The sequence below is a fragment of the Hemitrygon akajei genome, chromosome 23, assembly GCF_048418815.1.
Source record: "Hemitrygon akajei chromosome 23, sHemAka1.3, whole genome shotgun sequence".
NCBI lineage: Eukaryota > Metazoa > Chordata > Chondrichthyes > Myliobatiformes > Dasyatidae > Hemitrygon > Hemitrygon akajei.
This window is the reverse complement of record NC_133146.1, coordinates 51,326,377-51,348,867: the sequence shown is the minus strand read 5'-3', so window position 1 is coordinate 51,348,867 and position 22,491 is coordinate 51,326,377. Positions and strand designations below refer to the sequence as shown.

Sequence of the window (22,491 nt, the reverse complement as noted above, 5' to 3'; positions counted from 1 at the left end):
TTGGGGAGATGAGGACAGCTAGTCAACACTGAATGCATATTTGCACATTGTCCATCGATTATTTCTAGAATTTTCTTATTTATAGAGTAACATGGTTGGGCCATGGCAGCAGGATTCTCAGTTATCCCTTCTGCCAGGATAAGAAATCATCATAAGTTATCCTATCAGCTAGGATAAGAAATCAATTCTGTATAGAAAACCCAAAGGAAAGGAAAATTATCCATTAAGGTAAATGTTCTTCATAACCAAATTAGTTCTCAAACCATTTGCACTTTGAAATTTTATGAAGGTTGCAATGCAAATGTAGTAGTGCAATCACTCAAGTCAAGTATGATATTCTTCTAAGGGGCTGTCTGTTGGTGGGTTACTTAATCTGGGATGTTGGGTGGATTCTCTTAATGTAGAACTCCTGTGTGTGACTTTGTTTAACAGGGGGAGGCTGATGCATAGCAGTCACCACACAGTCATTGACAGATCAGGCTAAGGACACAGTGGTATGGAAGGCAAGATAACTAGAGATCTTTCACTGTTGCAGCTGTCCTCAACCTTCACTGCTATTGTGATGTGTCATCATCACCTTCCACCAGCTCTACTGTTGAGGTCTTGGTTGGATTGCTCTTTGTCAGGAACCTTCCCTTGACCTTGCCATTATGGGTGATCCTACCAGGACCCAAGCTCCAGATGCCTTTGATTTTGGGATGTCAGGAACAAAGTGACGATCCTGGGAGAAAATTACAAATATGCACACTATCTAGGAACTATAGGTGACATCACGATGGCATTCTTTCACCTTACCTTCCCTCCAACCACCTCAACTCCCAAAATAAAATGCTGATCTAAATGTCAACTCTCCAAAGAACTACACAAGTCCATGGGGTTCCATTGTAAATCATAATGACTATATTTTTAAGTCATTGAAAAGCAATAAATTAATGCAAGCCAATGGGCCAGCTTTCATTTCAAGTACAATACATCATGATTAAGATCTGTGATCCCTAGGTCAGGTCTAACACAGCCAATCTTACAAAACTCCTACTATGTGCCAGTAGTGTGTCTTAGTTCCTATCAAAAATGCACACCTTTTGTACCAGTGAAAATGAATTATTCAACTTTCAACCCATTGTGACTCAGTGTGATTTCCACCAAGGCAACGTTTGAGCACTGGATATGAATTCTCTGAAGCAGGGATTTTCCAACCTTTCTTATGCCATGGACTTCTACCATTAGCTGAGGCATCCGTGGACCCCAGGTTGGGAAACCCTACTATAGAGAAATTCCTGTTTGTGCTCAGCACGTCGTAGAGTATGTTTCCATCCCAACAATATGGTTGAATGTCATTCTGGGACCTAGAGCTAAAATGTGAATAACTGAACTGCTGTTACATTACTCTCATACTTCAGTGTTAAAACACAATCCAACACTTCTTAGTGGCTTGAGATGCTTTGGAAAACATTAGAGACCAGAAGTCCCCTCATTCCCCACCTTCTAGTGCATATGATATGCTTATACCTGGAGTTGCTGAGAAATGGAGGACAAACTATGGCATACAATGCACATCAGGAAGTTGCTTTCTTTAATTGGTGCATGTATGCCCTGTGGATGATACAGAAGCAGGCCTTCTGGTCTCCCAGCCTGTTGAATTCAATACTAGGAACTTTGTTTAGGTTGGCTCACTTTAAATAAAGCAATTCCCACTCTCATTTGTTGTTCCTCAAGCTCCAGAACTGTTCCTTACCCTCACCCTCCAGCTTGTTACAATGACCAACATCCCACTGGTACCAATCGACTCTCTGCTACCGATTAAAACCTTGCTTCACATAAATACTTCAAACAGCCCCACAAGGTGATCTGCATCCTTTCCCTGGTTCACTCTGTCCCATGACCTGCAACCTGCCATTTTATTTCACCTGTTCTATTGTGTATACTAAAGATAGGAGGCATGAATATAATCCACTCCTTGCTCATGACAGTCATGGTTTATTGAAAAATATATTATTTTTCCCTACTACGTATTTCAAACTTAACCTGCCATTACAGCCTGAAGTAGCTCTAGGTCTGGGTTTTCCACTGTGGCCTGTAGAAACCAAAAGATGGGGAACGAATCTGAACCCACATTTAATAAAATTAATTGCAAAGAGAGCTTCCTCAAATTTCCAAAATTACCTTCTCCCACTAAATTTTAAAGTAATTTTATTATCAAAGTACTTATAAGTCACCATATACAATCCTGAGATTCATTTTCTTGTGGACAAACTCAATAAATCCATAATAGAATAATAGCCATAATAGAATCAATGAAAGTCTGCACTAACTTGGGCATTTATCCAATGTGCAAAAGACAGCAAACTATGCAAATACAAAAAGAAAGAATAATAAACGAGCAATAAATAATGAAAACATGAAACGAAGAGTCCTTAAATCTTTGATATCAATCTCATAGTTGATATTTTTTCTGTTAGTAAGATTTCTTTCTTAAATGGGTTAGGGGACAACTTTAAATTATAATTTGTAATTCTTGAGATTACAAATTCATGAGGCTTAAATGCCCATGACCTGGTGGATCATTCCAGGTTTCAAATTAACAACTTGGCAAGTAAATACAAATTAAACTTCAATCTGCTCGTTACTTTTTGCTGTATTATTCAAACAACAAAATCTATTATTTGCACTTTGTTCCATGGCTAATCTTTTAGCATTTTGCAAGTTGTAGCAAAATTTGCCTTGCATGACGAGAAAAGGTCATCTGCGTTCAAAGGCCAGTGATGACGTGGACAAAGGACATGGATGGATGCCAAGCTGGTAAGTATTGTGGATAAAGACTAGCAAGGATGATGATCCCCTGCTGGATCAGCAGGATCAGAGATCTGTGCAGGCAGGAGGCTTGAGAACCTGGTGACCCTTAGATATGCAAGCTGGTGAGTGTAGAGTTCAAGGCCTGTAGTCTGGCGCCCTGTCATCGTCAAGTCATGGCAATACCGAAGCTTAAAGCCTGAATGTCAGTCGGAAGTTTGGATGTTGAGGTCCAGTGGCTGAAGCTCTGGGAAAGTTGGAGGCTCAATGTCCGTGAGTCCAGTGGAGGCTGGAGGCACAGAGGAGGCCTGTCCTGACGTTGGAGGACTGTGTGTGTGTGTGTGGTGATGGATGGATGGGAGGGAGGAAAGGATTCTGCTGCTGTTCTGGTGAACATTGTGGCCATGCTATACTGGTGGCATTTGGAGCTGCCTCCAGCAGATCCTTGTGTTGATTGTTGATGTAAATGGCCCATTTCACTGTATGTGATAAATAAATCTGAATCCCAATCTTGAAAATTTTGTGTTCGCTTGGTTCTTGCCATACTGTTTGAACTTCCTTGAGCTGTGGTCTCTGTCCATAAACATGCCTCAGATTTTGCAGTTTTTTATTGTAATAATTAGGAGGAGGGGAAAAAACCCAAACCAGTCTTACAACAAAACTCTGAGTTACCAAAACATTGCATAATTTCGGCTATACATATTGCTTTAAAATGCAGCTTTTTAAAGGTGACTGACCAGTTGTTTATGGACACTTAGTAGAGTATTTCAATCATTGACATAACTGGGGAAGAAATGTCAGATTCATATATACTGTGATTTAGTTGTAGCTATTATTGAAACTAAAAATTAATTCAAATGCCTACTTGCTTTTTAATTTGTGAGATTGATAGAAGCAAACTGGTACAGTTCCAACTTGAATATGAACCATGCTAAAAGCTGGAAATAGCATTCATAATTTCTTAAACTACTCGAATGCTTAATATACAAGTATTTTGCAATTAATACAAGTAATGTAAATGATTACATTGCTTCATGATTAATGTAACATATATACAGCATTGTAAAATTAATTGTTTTCTAATTTAAAAGTAATTATTACCTTTTGTCCCGCATCAAGGTATCACACAACTCAAGCAATCCAGTTCAATTCTGAACTCTGGTGCTGTCTGCATGGATTTTGTAGACTCTGTTTATGACTACATGAATTTCTCCCAGATGCTCGGTTTTCTTCCACGTCCCAATGGTCTCTGTTATATGGAAATATTTTCTTTCAGAGCCTCATGACCTGCAGTGCAGAAGGTTGGCATGTTTGCACTGTAGGGTTTGTATTGATGGAAAATATTTTAAACTAGCCTGCAGCCCAGGGAGAAATTAGTTGAATGTTGGGTTTCACCTGATGGGCCAACCTGTCCTTTCAAATCTCTCAGCAGTAAAAATACAGATTATCTTTTTAATTTTATGCTGAATCAGATATTTTGTTCTTTTACCAATTTGATGAAAAGAGGGAAAATATCCTGCCATAAGTCCGGTAGAATGTTATACTATATATTTGAAATATTTAGCTGCCTTTAATTCCCTATTTGAACACAAACTTTACTGAAGTCAAAGTTGCAGCAGATGTCATCTCTAGTTATCTGAAGAGAGCATGTGTTGTGCATTACCTTTACAAGGTCAAATGATAATTCATTATCACTGATTAGCCCCATGGCAGTCTCTCTACTTATTCAGTCAATTGCATCAGTAAATTATGAGAGGCTCTCCTGTGAAAAATGAAATTACTTTACAATTTAGAACAATGGAGATATATTGGTAATGTAAATGTGACCGTTAATTGTAGCATTACATTAATGGCCCTGAATGAACTAAAAAAGCTTTCTGTATGAAGGGCAATTACCTCTAACTGTAATTGATAATTCACACTAACCACAATTAGTAAAGATAAATAGTGCTAAAGAAACTGCTCATCATTCTCATTAAGAAGACTTGTCAAGTCATACACTTTCGTTTGCTGCCCTGAATGGAGTCTGTTGTGTTTTCCAGCACGGACATCGATTAAGCTCAATGGCTTCATTATCTTTTGGAGGCGTGGTGTTATTTTTGCAACCAACAATTTGCTTGTAATGAAACAGTTTATTGCAACTGGTAATGTTTAACAAGAGTTCAGTCCATTAGAAATCTCTTGGTAAACAAAGCTATCTTTCTTTCACATTTGTGCTTAATAATGACATAGGAACCCTTGTGGTACACTTTACCATTCCCAAACAATCATACATATTGAGTTTTAGCTGTGAATTAGAATTATTATTTTTTATTTGTAGTGATCTTCTTGTCAAAAATTGCAGTCCAATTAGGGATATGAGTGGCACAAATCTCTTGTCAGCCTCTCTGTTGTGGTGGATGTGCTAGTAAGGATGCCCAACAAGTGCGCCGCTCTGTTTTGGAACATCTTTCAGACTTGATATAAGTGCTTGGAGGATCCATGCAGCAGCCGCATAATCAGAATAGTGATTGCAGCAAGTATAAGCTGAGCTGTTGGTCAACTTCAATACAATTGAACTATGTATTAGGACTCTATTTGACAGAAATAAAAACAATGGGAAAGAGAGATGAAAATGGTAATTAACTTATGAATGTTGAATATTATATTGGAAGAATTCTCAGTTCACATATTCACATGGTCCGTCTCTTCGTTCTGGATCTTTCGGTCACTCAGAGGAAAGACCAGCCACGAACATCCATACAAGCCTATAGGCTGCCATATCGTTCTTCAATATAGTTCTTCCCATGCTACATTTAGGAAGGAGTCAATTCTGCAAGTTTGTCCATCTCTGTTTTATTTGTTCTAATGGTGACATCTTTCATACATGCCTTCTTCCTGAAATGTACCTTCACCTCAACCATAAAGACAGAGCCCTTGACTGTATCTCATCTATTTCCAACACCTCCTCTCAACCTTGCTTCTTCCTAGACAGGACAAATTACAGCCTGACCTGCTGGGCATAATCTACAGCCTTGCTATTTGTTACACGTAACACAAAAAGGAAAATCACGCTCTTTCCCCCATCAAATCAATTGGTCTGATCTTATCATATCACAGGTATTTTCTTACTGCAATCTGCCTGTCCTTGCCAACTTCTCTGCAACAGAAAATTATATTCTTATTCTTTCCCTTTTGATTATTGATTATAAGTAATCAATAACCAGATAATAACCAAAGGGTTAATTATTAACTTCAGAAAGAAGAAACCGGAGGTCCATGAGCCAATCTTCGTTAGGCGATCAGAGGTGGAGAGGGTCAGTAACTATAGATTAGTCGGCATTATCGTTTCCTTGCCATTACAAGGAAGGCACCGCAGTAACTCTATTTTCTTAGAAGCTTGCAAAGATTCGACATGTTATCTAAAACTTTGACAAACTTCTATAGATGCACGGTTGTTGCATCATAGCCTGGTATGAAAACACCAATGCTCTTGAACAGAAAAACCTAGAAAAAGAAATGGACACAGTCCACTCCATCACAGGTAAGACTCTCCCCACTATTGTGTACATCTACAAGATGCTATGTTTTTGTAATAGTGCTCCCATCATCAAGGATCCCACCATCCAGCTATGCTTTCTTCTTGTTTTTGCCATTGGGAAGGAGGTTCAAGAGCTTAAGGTCCCACACCACCAAGTTTAGGAAGAGTTTTGCTCTGCAACCATCAGGTTCCTGAATCAGAGTGAATAACTTCATTCACTCCAACACTGAATTGATTCCACTACCTATAGGTCCAGTTTTAAAAACTCTACACTAATGTTTTTATTATTTACTTGTGTCACCCTCTCACCAAGCTTGTATATAGACTTGGCTCGTTAGCTAACCCTGCTAACAGCTTGTGACTCAGTGGTGAGATGACCACCTGTCATAAATGATGTACATGTAGGGTTGGTATGATTTGGGGTTCAACCAAACAGAAACATCATGATGTTCTGATTAAAGAAACTTTGATTTGACCGAATGATGTGTAAATAACTGTCTGCACATAGTTATCGGTCGCCTAGAAATGGCAGATTGTACAACAGCATAATATAAAGAAAATACATTTACCAAATTTTCAACTTTAGCAAACAGTTACAGGACAAGAAAAGAAAAGTAAAAGGGCCATTCCAGTTAAATCGGTATACTGGAGTATTCAGGGGTGTATTTCTTACTCACACCCTGGACCCACGGTCTGTGTGAAAGCACCTGACACATTCTGAACTCCCTTCAAAGACCATCTCAAACAATCTGGCTCTCCTCTCAGGGGTATTGACCCTTCCTCATTGGATCCATTCATCTGCACAAAGCACTTATTGCAATGAGGCCTCTCCTTCCAACGACATTCTGCAGCATCCTCCCTTGTGCCCCGCTCTCTCTCCCTCTCCCCCTCTCCCCCTCTCCCCCTCTCCCCCTCTCCCCCTCTCCCCCTCTCCCCCTCTCCCCCTCTCTCCCCCTCTCCCCCTCTCCCCCTCTCCCCCCTCTCTCCCTCTCTCTCCCTCTCTCTCCCTCTCTCTCCCTCTCTCTCCCCCTCTCTCCCTCTCACTCACTCATATTATGGACAACATGGCTCCTTATCTTTAGCTGAAGCCAAAACACTTTTCCAGCAAGACACATTGCTTCTACAGAAGATTGCTGAAATAGAATACTTCACACCTCATAACATAGCAGTACAAATCTTAACCAGAGCAATACATTTATGATGATGATTATTTTGTTTTTCTTTTGTATTTGCACAATTTGGAATCTTTTGTACATTAGTTGTTTGTCCGTCTTTGTGTGTACTTTTCATTGATTCTACTGTGTTTCTTTGTATTTACTGCATGCCCACAAGATATTGAATCCCAGGCTAGTACATAGTGACGTATATGTACTTTGATTATAAGTTTGAAATTTGAAGGAACTCTGACCTCTTTGACACCTGGTCAGTACTTCTAGCACTTCTTTTGGTTTTTAGGTTAGAGTTCCAAACATCTTCAAGGTTTATAATTAGCAGCTCTCTGAAGTTATGTCCTCATTTATTTTCACTAAAATTCAAGTCAGTTTTTCATGGCCACTCGGCACTATAAATTCTTTTGATCTTGTCAATAATATTTCAAGTAGTTATCATAGATTCCAAAAAGGAAGCTAAGCATATTTGCTTTTTAACTTACTAATATTTAATGAAAAAGGAAAATAAAGATTCAGACATATACAAGGGATGAGGTAAAATGACAAAATTAATTATTTTGTAGTATATTATTTCTACCACTTTGAAAGTGTTACTTGAGAGAATGAAAATTCACATGCATTATGGCAAATTTTCAGAGTCAGTGGGTTGTTCAAGAGTAGTTAATGCCATTTTTAATTTAATTTAGTATGCACATTGTTTGCAATAGCAGTTGCACTGAAAATAGTTCCTGATTCTTGATCCGCATCAAATCAGTGTATGTACAGATACACAAGTCGTGTAGTTTTTCAGAGTAATGATCGTGACTGGTAACAATTTGCTGTCATTACTTGTGGCAACTATAGTACATCGGATTGTTTTGGATATTTTATTACAACTTTAAAGAATGAGCATGCTTTCAATTTTCTACTGTTGGTAATATAAATTTAGTTTTGAATTACTGCTGTGGAGCTTCTGACGCTATTAAAGCCTTATGCTGCTTAATTTTTGGAAATAATGTAATGGCCAACATCTCAGTGTGTATAATGCTGATATATTATACTATGGTACGAAGAGTTCTCCCAAGTTGCTAATGGGAAGAAATTTATTAATTATTTTGATCTCTTTCATTCTTTTAAAGACTTAACTTTTAAGGTTTGCTTTCTATCTGGTGCAGACTCAAAGAAGCCAATTTAAAAGTACGTTTCTGTACTAATGAAACACAAGCTACCCGGGAAAAGTTTGTGAAAAAGTTGCAGAATCTGGGGTTTGATATCACTGTGGATGAAGTCTTTGCTCCTGCCCCTGCTGTTTGTCGAGTGTTGAAGGAACGAGGACTTAGACCTCATCTTCTTGTACACGATGGTTAGTATTCAAAATAGATCCTTTTTCAGTATTCAAACAGTTTGTTGCTGTTGAATTTACAAAAGCTTCATTGGATAAATAATACTTTTTCATGTACAGCACAATACTGCTTTGCAAAAAATTACATTTCTAGGTTTTTGTGGGGTGGGAATGATAAAGTATCCACTGCAACTTCTGCCATCTCCAAAAAGATCCTACCACTTAAACATATCTCTACCTCCACACCCCCCTGCTTTCCACAGGGATTTCTCCCTCTATGATACCCTTATCCATTCATCCCTCTCCACTAATCTCCCTCCCAGCACATTCCTACAAGCATCCCAAGTGCTACACCTGTCCATAAACCACCTACCTCACCTCCATTACGGGCCCTAGGCAGCCCTTCCAGGTGATTCAGCAGTGATTCTGCTGGGGTTGTTTACTGCAGCCGGTGCTAACTTGATGCAGCCTCCTCTACATCGGCGAGATCCGCTGTAAATTGGGGGGCTGCTTTGCCGAGCTCCTGGACGTGGGACCTTCTGGTGACCAAACATTTTAATTCCCATTCCCATTCAGATGTGTTGGTCCAAGGCCATCTCTTCTGCCAAGCTGAGGCCACCCTCAGGATGGAGGAACAACACTTTATTCTCCCTCTGGGTAGCCTCCAACCTGATGGTACATTACTGATATCTCCTTCTGGGTAAACAAATTCTACCCCACCCACATTCCCTGCTTTGATCTTTTACCTCTTCTCAGCTGCTTATCACTTGCCCCTGGGTCCCCTCTTTTTCCTATGATAAACTCTCCTCTTATATCAGATCCTTTCTTCTCCAGCCCTTGATCTGTCTTCTCCCACCAACCTAGCTTCATCTATCACCTAACATCTTGCCTCTTTCGCCAACCCCCCCCCCCCCACCACTCTTTTATTCTGTCACCTTCCCATTTATTTTTCAGTCCTGAAGAAGGGTCTCGGCCTGGAATGCCGACTGTTTACTCATTTCCATAGACGCAGCCTGACCTGCTGAGTTCCTCCAGCATGTGTGTACATTGCTTATGATCTAATTGAACCTGCTTGTGTAGTCTGGCCTGCTCCCATTCTTAAGTTTCTCAGAACGTGTCTCATAATTTTGCTGGGTCTTTATTGGAAAGACAAAATTATATGGTGCAAAAGTGAAGCAGTGTTTAGTTACCATTAACAGATTTTTCATTAGCTAAATTGTTATCATAAGCCAGATAATGTGACTTGATGAACTGGGAATATAGTTTATGTATGGTTAATGGGAGAAAGGTTGTGAAAGCCAGATCTTTATGCAATACTCTGTGACAAAATTGCAAAAGGCATATTTAAAGACATTCTGTGATGGTTAATTCCAGGAGTCCATCACCATTGAGAAGTAAAATGTGTAGATCATAGGATTGTGCAGGATCTGAAAAGAAAAACCCAGTAGGTAGTTCAGTGCCTCTCTAGCTCATTGCTGTTCATAGAACTTTTAAAATAGTTTAAGTTGCTTCAGTAATTTGATCAACGAGAGGGTATTTTCAGCTGTTAAGCTCAGGCAGTCTGAGTTACAGAAGCATTCCATTCCTGAGAGCTGTCTGTAGGCTGATTTCACCATTAGTCAGAAACGTCTATCTTCATTTATTGGATATTCATCCTAAATATTATTATTATTACTATTGTTTTTAACAAATGGAAAAATGCCAAATAAAGGAAGTCCCTAACATAGGAGGTACCTAATAAATTGGCCACTGACGGTACATTGCAAGGGAAACGAGCTGCTTTGTCCCAGCTGAAATTACTGAATGCTGCAGCTGCACCAGCCTGTTGTGAGCTCTGCACCGACCACAGGAAGATCAGCGAGCAGTATTGCAGCTCTGTGCATGCTGGTTTATTGACATTGCTGTGAGATACTAACATTGAGGAACTGGACTACTCTTCAAAGTCAGTAGGAGGTGTTGGACATTTTAACGTTGCGGAATAGATTATCTATTCTTTATCAACCAAAACATTCAACTTTAACCATTCTATTGCAAAATACATAGAAACATAGAAAACCTACAGCACAATACAGGCCCTTCGGCCCACAATGTTGTGCTGAACATGTACTTACTTTAGAAATTACCTAGGGTTACCCATAGCCCTCTATTTTACTAAGCTCCATGTACCTATCCAAGACTGCCTTAAAAGACCCTATCGTATCCGCCTCAACCACCATCGCCGGCAGCCCATTCTGCACACTCACCACTCTCTGCATAAAAAAAACTTACCCCTGACATCTCCTCTGTACCTACTTCCAAGCACCTTAAAACTGTGCCCTCTTGTGTTAGCCATTTCAGCCTTGGGAAAAAGCCTCTGACTATCCACACGATCAATGCCTCTCATCATCTTATACATCTCTATCAGGTCACCTCTCATCCTCCGCCGTTCCAAGGAGAAAAGGCTGAGTTCACTCAACCTATTCCTATAAGGCATGCTCCCCAATCCAGGCAACATCCTTGTAAATCTCCTCTGCACACTTTCTATAGTTTCCATATCCTTCCTGTAGTGAGGTGACCAGAACTGAGCATAGTACTCCAAGTGAGGTCTGACCAGGGTCCTATATAGCTGTAACATTACCTCTTGGCTCTTAAACTCAATCCCGCGATTGATGAAGGCCAATGCACCGTATGCCTTCTTAACCACAGAGTTAACCTGCACAGCAGCTTTGAGTGTCCTGTGGACTCGGACCCCAAGATCCCTCTGATCCTCTACACTGCCAAGAGTCTTACCATTAATATTATATTCTGCCATCATATTTGACCTACCAGAATGAACCACTTCACACTTATTTGGGTTGAACTCCATCTGCCACTTCTCAGCCCAGTTTTGCATCCTATCGATGTTCCCCTGTAACTTCTGACAGCCCTCCACACTATCCACAACACCCTCATCCTTTGTGTCATCAAAATTATACCATTTAAAATGAGCAAATTTTGCACTTTCTATTTTTTCTTCTGTGCGTGTTCAAGTTCAAGTTTATTGACATCTAACTGTATATATTTTCAACCAAATGAAACAACAATCCTCTGGATCACACCAGAAACAAAATATATATCACACATCATGCATAAAACAGAATATTACTACAAATAAATTAATAAAATATAATTCAAAATACACTTTGAAACACAGGTAAACGGTAAACAGCTGGTTGTCCTCGTGACAAGACCTCGGTGGTGGCTGGGTATTCATTAGTCTCACAACCTAAGGGAAGAAGCTGTTACCTAGTCTGACATTCATAGCCCTGTGGAGCCAGTTTAGATCGTCCATTATCTGCACACCAAGGAACTTTGTCTCTTAACACTCTTCATGGTCGAGCCATTGATGAGCAATGGAGATTGGTTAACCTGCATCTTCCCTGAAGTCCACAGTTATCTCTTTTGTCTTGTCCACTTTGAGACTCAGGTTGTTGTTCTCACACCATCTGAAAGCCTCTCTACCTCCTCTCTGTATGCCAGCTCATCACTGTTGCTGATGAGGCCAACCACCGTTGTATCATCAGTGAACGTGATGATGTGGTTTGAGCTGAATCCCACAGTGCAGTGTGAACAGCAGCAGGCTGAGCACTCAGCTCTGGGAGGTACCAGCGGTCAGTGTGATGGAGCTTGAGCTGTTGCTACCAACTCAGACCTACCTGAGTCTTTCTGTCAGAAAGGCCAAGATCCAATTACAAAGAGGGGTGTTGAGTCCCAATGAGGACAGTTTACCCAACAGCCTCTGAGGGATCTTAGTGTTAAACACTAAGCTGAAGTTGATGAACAACATCCTGCTGTATGAGGTATTATTTTGTAGAGGAGGGACAAGACAGAGCGGAGGACCAAGGCTATGGCATCATCAATGAACTGGTTTGAGCGTTAGACGACCTGGAAACAGTCCAATATAACAGGAAGGTGGGTTTTTATATGATCCATTACCAGATGCTCAAAGCATTTCATGATTGTTGAGGTCGGTGCTACTGGCTAGTAATCTTTTTGAAGACTGTCTTGGGTTTGGAATGATATTGGCTGCAGGGAGCCAAGCACAGAGCCCGTGGAGCACCTGTGCCAGTGGAAACTGTGGAGCAGGTGTTGTTGCCAATCTAAACTGACTGGGAGAAAATCAAGGATCCAGTTGCCCAAGGAGAAGTGTGCAGCAGTACCTCATCTCCCACTGGTTCAAATGTAGACACAAGCAGTCCAGTTTATTTTCTGGTGATGGAACGTTAGCGAGTAGAGTAGTTGAGAGCGAGTTCCTGCATGGAACCGTTTTAGGTCTCGCTCAAATACAGGTGAGCTTACCGCGCTTTTGCATCCTCTCACACCGCTTCCGACATCCGCTTCCCCTAGCAGTTGTAATAGGCCGCAGCATGGAGCAGGGGTCCACTTCACATGTTAGTCTATAACTGTACAGCACCCCTGTTATCCTGCTCACTAGCGAGGTAGATTCTGTGTGTATATGTTGCCATCCTCTATCTGTACCATATTCTTTGTAGCCAGAGTTATTTTTTTCCTATCACTATTGAAACCTTGCTAGAAAAGAGAAAGTGGCTTGCATGTTGCTAATTCATCTTTACAGCTGAACTATTGAGATATTTTGCAAGTTCTTCCTTTTTCCTTAGGGTGTTGTGGATTCTTCCCACATCACAAAGGCATATAAGATAGTAGACTAATTGGTTGCTGTAAATTTTGAATATTTTGTAGGTGAGTGGTAGAATTTGGGAGGAATTGATGGGATTAGTGTAAATATGTGGTTGATGGCTAGCACAGACTTGGGTGCTGAGGGGCCTGTTTCAATGCTGTATGATCCCAAAAATATTCACAAAGTTAATCAGATGAAATAATAGAACTGGCAACACAGTACGTAATGTGTCGCTATTGTTCAATTTAATTGTAGATCTTCGACCAGAGTTTAATCAGATTGACCAGTCCAACCCCACCTGCGTTGTGATTGGAGATGCTGCAGAGTATTTTACGTACCAAAACATGAATGAAGCTTTTCAAGTTCTGATGGGGCTAGAGAAGCCCATCTTGATTTCTCTTGGCAAAGGGTAAGAAGCTTTCTTTGTTGAAGATGAATGGCTTAAAGCTTAAAGCTTGCAAGTCTTTTTGCTATGTGCATGATTCCGTTTTAAATTATGTAGATGGAGGAAAAAACAGATTCCCTTCATGAAATCTCTGAGAAATTAATAAACAACAAGACTGTTAGTCCGGAAGAAGCATCTCTACCTGAAATGTCTGACTGTTTACTCATTTTCATAGATGCTGCCTGACCTGCTGAGTTCCTCCAGCATTTTGTGTGTGTTGCTTTGGATAATAATGTCAAAGTAACTTTAAAATGGAAATACCAAACAGATATAATTTTGTGTGCTGCACAAGGGTTTTACTGATAATCTCAAAGGCATAAAGCTTTAACAAAGTGTCAGAGAGTAATGGTGGATGCAGCTTGAAAGTATAATGTGCTCTGTTATTGATCAAGCAAGCGAGCCACTACTGGGTTAGGTCAGAACTCCCTTCATTGTTAAGAATGGGAAGAATAACATCCACGTGCAGCTTGGCACCTTCTAGTGGCAAGCTGCTATTAGAACAGCAGTAACAACCTGGAAATCTCCATCAATCATTAAGCTTTGAATTAAATCAAGGAAAGTAAGCCCTAGGATAGGACTGTATTCCTTAGAATGTAAAAGATTGAGAGTAGATTTGATCAAGGTATACAAAATTATGAGGGGTACTGACAGGGTAAATACAAGCAGGCTTTTTCCACTGAGGTTGGGTGGGACTACAGCCAGAGGTCATGGGATAAGGATGAAAAGTAAGAAGTTTAAGTGGAGCATGAGGGGAAACTTCTTCACTCAGAGGGTTGTGACAGTGTGGAATGAGCTGCCAGCACAAGTGGTGCATTGGGTAGGTACATGGATTGTAGGAATTTGGAGGACAATGGTCCCAGTGCAGCTTGATGGGAGTAGGCAGTTTAAATAGCTTCAGCATGGACTAGATGGCTCAGAGGGCCTGTATCTGTGTTGTACTTCTCTGTGATTCTAAACAAGCAAAAATCATGCAAAAGCAGATAGGCAGGACCAGATGGTTGCTCACAAACTACACAACTGAAACAATGTAGAATTTTATTATAAAGTAAGTAAGATTTATAATTCTATTCTCATATTCAGAAACGCAATTGCAATGTTTAAAACGCAGTGCATTGAGAAGGATTTGTGCAGCTATGAATATGAGATAGATCTAGATTGATAAGAATACAGTGAGACTCCAGAGCAAACTCAGAATTGTCAAGGTGGATCTGAATTTTCATCAGAACATGGGAAGTTAAAAAGTTATGCCAGAGTGACGAAATCACTCAGAGACTAGAATAAATATATTGATTTACATTCAGCATCTATTTTAGGTGAGAAAATGGAACTGGTAGTGTAATGTTTCCGGTCACGTCAGTGTAAGCTTGCACTAGGCGATGGAAGGTTAATGGCTGCTCAAGCAAAGGTCAAGTGGTCATTTGAAAGAGAGGCTTTGGTGTATAATTGAAAATGGCAGAAAGATAAGCTATAAAACCATGTCCAACCATGTTGCGCATTTCTCATCTGCTGTCGGGGACCTTAATGCAGTCCATCTGGCATGGAGCAAAAATAGTTCAGAAAAAATTATTTGCTCAATAATTCTGTCACTCAGCTGACATTATCTGCTTGAGTGAAAGTGAATTATATTTAAGAGAGAAGAGAAAATGAATTTCTTTACAACTTTATTGTAATTTCAACTGAGAGACATTTTAAATTTTATCCTTCAACTTTCTTGATTTTTTTTGCCTCTAATGCAGGCTTATTTTGAAAAAACTTTACTGAACAATATGCGATTTGTTCTTAATGGGCTTGATCACCTTTAGTTGATATTAGTGTTCTGGGGAAAGCCATTTGGCCTGTTCTCTTTTAGTTTTAGCTCTAATATGTAGCTTATTTGTGCCAGCAGAAGATATTAACTGCTATTCAAAAAAATTTAAAGAGAGGTCCTCAAGAATAAGCCGCATCCATGTCTATTTTTGTCGTACTATCTGATTATTGATTGATTGACTGATTGAGAGACAGTATGGAATAGGTCCTTCTAGCCCTTTGAGCCACAGTGCCCAGCAATTTCCCAATTTAATCCTAGCCTAATCACGGGACAATTTACAATGACCAATTATCCTGCCACGCAGTATGTCTTTGGACTGTGGAAGGAAATCGGAGCACCCGTAAGAAACCCATGTGACCACGGGGCGATTGCACAGACTCCTTACAGGCAATGGCGGGAATTGAACCCTATTCACCTGCACAGTAAAATGTTGTGCTAACCACTGTACTACTATTGTGGTTGTCATCAATTATTTGGTTCTTCATTAAAGGAGGAATTATAAAAAATGCTATGTTAAATATGCAAGATGCTGTGACCAAGCTTTCTATATGCCTTCTATTTTTATATATACTTATCTCTATACTTTACTTTAGGCGCTATTATAAAGAAACAGATGGTTTGAAACTTGATGTTGGAGCTTACATGAAGGCCTTGGAGGTATGAGTAATTTCTACACCAAATCTTCCTTTCTCTTCCTAGACTATTACTGTATTGCTAATATAATGTTACATGAGAAATATTACAACAATGTGGTGCAATTGATACTATGTTTCTATAAATAGATGTCAGTAATTGTGCACATTCCTGGAGATAAATTTAATTAGCTGACTTTTGTGCCAGGGTCAGGAAGTCTATGAGTGGGCACAGGACATTCTGAAAGAGGATGGGGAGCAGCCAGAGGTCGTGGTCCATATTGACATAAGCAGGAAAAGAGATGAGGTTCTACAGAGAGAATTTAGGGAGAAGGTTAGAAAATTTAGGAAAATGGAATTCTATTATTGTAATCTCAAGATTACTGACTGTGCCACATGCAAGTGTGGTAAGACATGGAAAGATGGTACAGTTGAATACAAGGCATAGGAGTTGGAGCAGAGGGGCAGGACTTCAGATACCTGGATTATTGGGATCTATATGAGAAAGGCAGAATGCATTTAAACCACAGGTCACCAATACTTTGGAGGACTTAAGTAACATGTTGGAAGGAGATGGCAACCAAAGCAGTAGATCAGCAATTGGACGGATTGAAGAGATAAGGTGGAGGTTAGGTCAAGTAACTCTGAGAGGAAGGACAGGTAGGACCAAGTTAATGAGCACCGATTATTATAGGTAAGGTAGATGTACTTAGGGCCTGGATTAATGCATAGAACTACAATGTTTACCCATGCTGGAGACATGGTTGAGATAAAGGAAGGACTTCCAGAATTTAGATGTTCCATGGTGATGGGAAGGGATGTAGAGGATGTAGGTAGAGGATACAGTACCTGAACAGGAAGAATGACACAGCTGCTCTTAAAGAGGATGTTCCAGAGGCTTCATCCAGCAAGGCCCCATGGTTAGAACTCTGGTTTATCCCTGAAGAAGTCGGCAAGACGCTAATTGAGTACTTAGCATTGCTGTTCACCATGGAGACAGACATGAAGGCTAGTGAGAGAAGGAGGAATCTGCCAATATTCTATTGCATGTTAATATCAAGAAGGAGGGGGTATTGGATCCATTGAAGAACAATTAATGTGGCTCTGTTCCCCAGGTCCCAATGGAATCTATCCCAGCTTATTGCTTCAGGAGATTGCTGGGGCCTTCATTGAGATTCTTGTACCCCCCCCCCCCCTTTTCCACAGGGCTGTGGGGAAGATCCCAGAGTACTGGAGAATAACCAATATCGTTCCTTTGTTTAAGAAGTGCATTAGTGACAAACAAGGAAATTATAGGCCAGTGAGCCTTGCGTCACTGGTAGAGAAATTATTGCTGAAGGTTCTCAAGGATAGGATTTACTGATAAAGCCTGGAGTCAGAAACTAAAGCAGAGTCAGGTTTATTATCACCGACATACGCAGTGAAATTGGTTATTTTTGTGGCAGCTGTACTGTGAAAAGACATAAAACAATACAATTGTTACAATAAAAAATAATACAGAAGAGGAATAGTTCAAAAATCTGATGGCAGAGGAGAAGAAGCTGTTCCTAAAATGCTGAGTGTGATTCTTCAGGCATCGCTAATGAGAAGAGGGCATGTCCCTGGTGCGATGGTCCTGAATGATGAATGCTGTGCCTTTTCATTATTAGGGATAGCTTTGTGGAGGGTGGTCATATCTTACAAACTTGGTTGAGTTTTTTGAGGAGTTAACAAACGTGATTGAGGATAGAGCAGTGGATGTTGTCTGCATGGAAAAGTTTCCCTAGTGGTAGGCTGATCCAGACAATTAAAGTACGTGTGGTCCATGGAGATTTGGTAGACTGGGTTCAAAATTGGCTTAGCCATAGAAGACAGAAGGTAGTAGAGGAGGGACGTTATTCTGACTGAATATCCGCAACATCGATGTTCTTCAGGGATCAGTGCTGTGATCTATTGGGACAAAATGTATATAGTAGGCTTGCAGATGTGGGGACTTTGGAGAGCTGTTACCTGGAATAAAGTGTATTAGTTGTAAGGAGGGTTGGAACAGATTTGGATTGTTTTCTGTGGATGTTGAAGGCTGAAGAGCAACCTGAGGGAAGTATATAAAATTATGGAAGCCATAGATAGGGTAGAAATAGCAAATGGGTGGAAATGGCAAATATTAGAGTAATTTAAGGTAAGGAGATGAGAAGCTCCTTCGCTCCTCTATGGTAAGGTAGACGATCAAAGTTTTTTTTTCCCTAGAATAGAAATGTCGAATATTCAAAGGCAGAGCCTGAATGTTAACAGAGATGTTTAAAAGAGAATTATGAGCCCAGTGTTTTTTTACACAGTGATGGCTGCCGGGAACCGGTCTGTCTGTTGGCGAAGGTAGTGTAAGCATATATAAGAGCAATATTTAAGAGGCACTTGAACAGGCACATGGGCAGACAGGGGATGGAGGGACCTAGACCACATGCAAACACATTGGGTTACTTTATATTGGCATCATGACCAACACAGACATATTCCTGTGGTGTACTGTCCTATGTTCTATGTTAATTCAGTAATGAGGTTATGATATATGTGAACTAGATTTGTTTTGAATATTGGAGAAGCCAATGCTTTTACAAGATTTGTATGTTTATTCATTTCAGCTGCACGTTATCCAACTAGTACAGAAAGTGGTGGAAGTACTCAATGGGCTAGTCAGTATCAGTGGACAGAAGGACAGGGTTAATGTTAAAGCTAGTGATCCTTCATTTGACCATCATTGCTGGCCACCTGCCCTCAGAGCCTACTTTTTCTATCATTGTGCCCAGTTTTCTACTGGGAAATTGGTTCCCCACTGATGGGAAACTGCCCGCTTAATGCAAATGCACATACACCATCAAAGCTGTATGAGCTGTGCAAAACTAGAAGCATGATTTAAATTACCTTCTAATACCAAATTAAAACTATATACAACACATGTAATTAAAAGCAAGTGAATGTATTTAAATCAAATGAATTGTATCAAATAAAAGGGAAATTAACTTCTACTTATCACTCTGTCCACAAGCATTTCTTCCCATAGGGTGCAAAGTGCTGCTGGACTTGCATGAAGGAGGATCTGATGCAAGCTCGTTGAGTTGATTCCCTGGGCTATGTGCAGGCAAATCTAGTGATGTCTGTACTGTTGGAATCGACTGAAAGCAGAGCTCTTGTGTGAGCAGCCCTCAGCTGAAGCAGGCGGCTGGGCATTACACACAGGGTTCTTGGTTAAGTGGATAAAAGATGGGAGATCCTTGCTTTTAAGTGTAGGAGCAGGCATATCGCCTTCCTTGCCATTCCAGTGCATCTTAGCCAAGCTTGTAAAATCTCCCTCCCTCTGCTGGGTGCACACTGTATTACACAGCACAGTGCTGAGCATTCCACTGAGCTTTTAAGCACAAGGAATTCTGCAGATGCTGGAAATCCAGAACAAAGCACACAAAATGCTGGAGGAACTCAGCAGGTCAGGTAGCATCTATTGAGAGAAATAAACGGTTGATATTTTGGGGTGAGACCCTTCATTAGGAGTGTGTGTGGGTGTTGAGCTTTTTAAGTGTACTTGACATACAACTTATAAGGTGATGGATATAGTATAATATAACACATTTGAATGTCAGTACGAAAGTGTAAACACTTGAAGGCTGCTTTTCTGTACTCTGTGATGCATGAGATGTGATGGCACAGATTTGGCAGGGAACTATTCCACACATTGAGTGCAGCATTTCCTCTCTTAACTAACAGCAACTTTAAGATCTCTGTGAAAAGACAGAAGTCTCAAAGTTACTGATAGTTATTTGTGGGAATTTCCATATATGCATCTCTGATCCCTATCAGATACAATGGGAGATCTAAGGATCCAGACTTGGCCCAGAATGTCAGTGAATAAAGGAGTGAGGTGACTATTAACATATTTGAATGCTTATTTTTATTTTATTATTTTCATTTTTCTACATTTTAGTGAGTTTTTGAATATTTTTAGAAGTCAGTTTTGACACCTAAATGAGCCAAGGGGCATGGCTTAGCCAGCTGTCAATTTTTGCACAGCGGGTTTGGTCTGATTCTGAAGCATCCAGACCACAGGCCAGCTTCTCATAATAAGTTCCTGCTACTTGAGGGAGGTAAGAACATTTCTCATGGATTAATGAAAAGTGCAGTCAGACTGCCATTGATTGCAAAATCAGGGCCAATGGCATTTGCTTTTGCCATGCACAATATCTAAAGTGGGTGCTTGTTATTTTAATAATTTTTGTCCAGAAATACTATTAGTGGGTCAGCATAGCTTCTTCCCAAAAAGGCAAACTCCTTATGAAAAATGCATCAAATTAGTCTGAAGAGTGAATAATTATTAATTTAGTTGTTGCACAAGCTACTTATTAGAATTGACACATCTTAACAAATAAATACATAAATAATGTGCAACCGTATAACTTCTCTTTGTTTTCCTTGTCTCTTATTTATTTTAATGCAATTCTAAACTTCAACTTTGCTTTTAAAGTTTTCTAACAATAAGCATGTAAATCTGATATTCTTTCTATTGCTTCCACCAGTACGCCTGTGATATTGAAGCTGAAGTTGTTGGCAAACCAGCAAAAATGTTCTTCTTGTCTGCTTTATCAGATATGGGATTGGAATCAGATCAGGTAGGGCTTAATCTTTAATACAAGGTATTGGTATCGTCAGTTGTATGAAAAAAAAAACCTTGTTTGGACTGTTTCCGGTGGTTTTCACTCATTCAGACTTACAAATGGTTACTGATTTTTCTTTGAGTAGTTTTACTATATTACAGTGACAGTTTTCTTGTATAATTTTGTATAATTCATGTTTTCCTTGCAAAAGTTGTGTATCTGATGCTATGTTACTATGTTGCTGCTGTTGGTAAGTTTTTAATTTCACCCTTCAATTCATTTACTCATGCATGTGACAATAGACTGGTTTTGAACTGAATTGTCTGGTAATTGGAGAAATATTAATGACAATTTAAATGTGTTGTACAGAAGAAGTTTAGAACAAATGGACATTATTTTTGATTTGCAAAGGAGAGGTTACAGAACCAGCCTATATAATTATAGAAGAGAATTTTAACAGCAGAAATCATGTTTTTTTTTAAAGAACAGTATTTTGCTGCTTTGAGGACTGCAGCCAAAAGAGTGGTAGGCAATTGCATATCCTGAGTGCTTTTAGATACTTGTATGACCTGGTACTCCAAAGGTGGATTGGTTGAGCGTTGACCGTGGTCTGAAATTTACAACTTTTTACCTTACTCTGCGTAAAGGTATATTTTTCTTATTTGAAAATATAGTGACTCAATAAATATTGGGACTTCCCTTTAGTTTACTTATGGAGTTTCCTAGATTAATTTCTCAGTTAACAGACGTAACCAGCTATAAAACAATAGACTAAAAACCACTCAGCAGGTCTGGCAGCACCTGTGGAAGGAGAACTGGGGTTTGAGACTGTTCACGCTCCACCCTCCATGGGGAAAAAAAGTTCGGTTTTTGGAGCTTTTCAGATTTCAGAATTTTGGATAAGGGATTGTGGACCTGCATTTTTTTGAAGTTTATGAGGATACAAGTCACTCCAATTTTATATTAGGGAGAGAGGTATCCATTATCAGTACCTAACAGAATAATAGGTGACCTTCCACGTGTCTCCATCCTTCAGAGCTGGGGTTCCCAACCTAGGGTCCACAGACCCCTCGGTTAATGGTAAGGGTCCATGGCATTAAAAAAAAAGGTTGGGAACCCCTGCCTTAGGGTATTTGGAATATTGGTTGTGAACAGTAATTCTTAGTTTAAGACAGTCTGCCCTTTAAGTATTTTGTTAGTGGCCACCTGGCTTTCTAGGTTGTAACAGTGTTTTGTCAAAGATTCCAGAGGAAGGAGATAAAGAAATTTTAAATAAATAACACTCTGAACTCGTGTATCAATCTATGTACTCTACACTGAGCTTCACTGGAGTTTAAGAATCCACTCAATGCACTTATTTTAAATGCACTGCAACTGAAATGCAGCTGATATTTCACTTCATGTGATAAAATGCCTCTCCACGTCCTAGATAACATGCCATGCAACTTACGTGTGCTGTAAAAGATGAGGTATGTAAATCATTTTAGGAATCATTTAATGTCAAGCTTTTGATATAGCATTATTACTGTGC

The 22,491-nt window shown here is 39.8% G+C and overlaps 2 protein-coding genes across 4 annotated transcripts in view; one reads left to right on the top strand and one right to left on the bottom strand.

Moving 5' to 3' along the window:
* The window catches only part of nkx1.2la (NK1 transcription factor related 2-like,a), a 36,179-nt gene extending 32,016 nt beyond the window's left edge, over positions 1-4,163 (bottom strand). For both annotated transcript variants that reach the window (XR_012096135.1, XR_012096136.1), the window contains exon 1: positions 3,892-4,163. The gene's annotated coding sequence lies outside the window, so the exon portion shown is untranslated. The remainder of the gene's footprint in view (positions 1-3,891) is intronic.
* The window catches only part of lhpp (phospholysine phosphohistidine inorganic pyrophosphate phosphatase), a 110,439-nt gene that overhangs the window by 18,517 nt on the left and 69,431 nt on the right, over positions 1-22,491 (top strand). For both annotated transcript variants that reach the window (XM_073027626.1, XM_073027625.1), the window contains exons 2-5: positions 8,634-8,821; positions 13,713-13,866; positions 16,303-16,366; positions 20,883-20,975. In XM_073027626.1, coding sequence (XP_072883727.1) covers positions 8,634-8,821; positions 13,713-13,866; positions 16,303-16,366; positions 20,883-20,975 — 499 coding nt within the window. The remainder of the gene's footprint in view (positions 1-8,633; positions 8,822-13,712; positions 13,867-16,302; positions 16,367-20,882; positions 20,976-22,491) is intronic.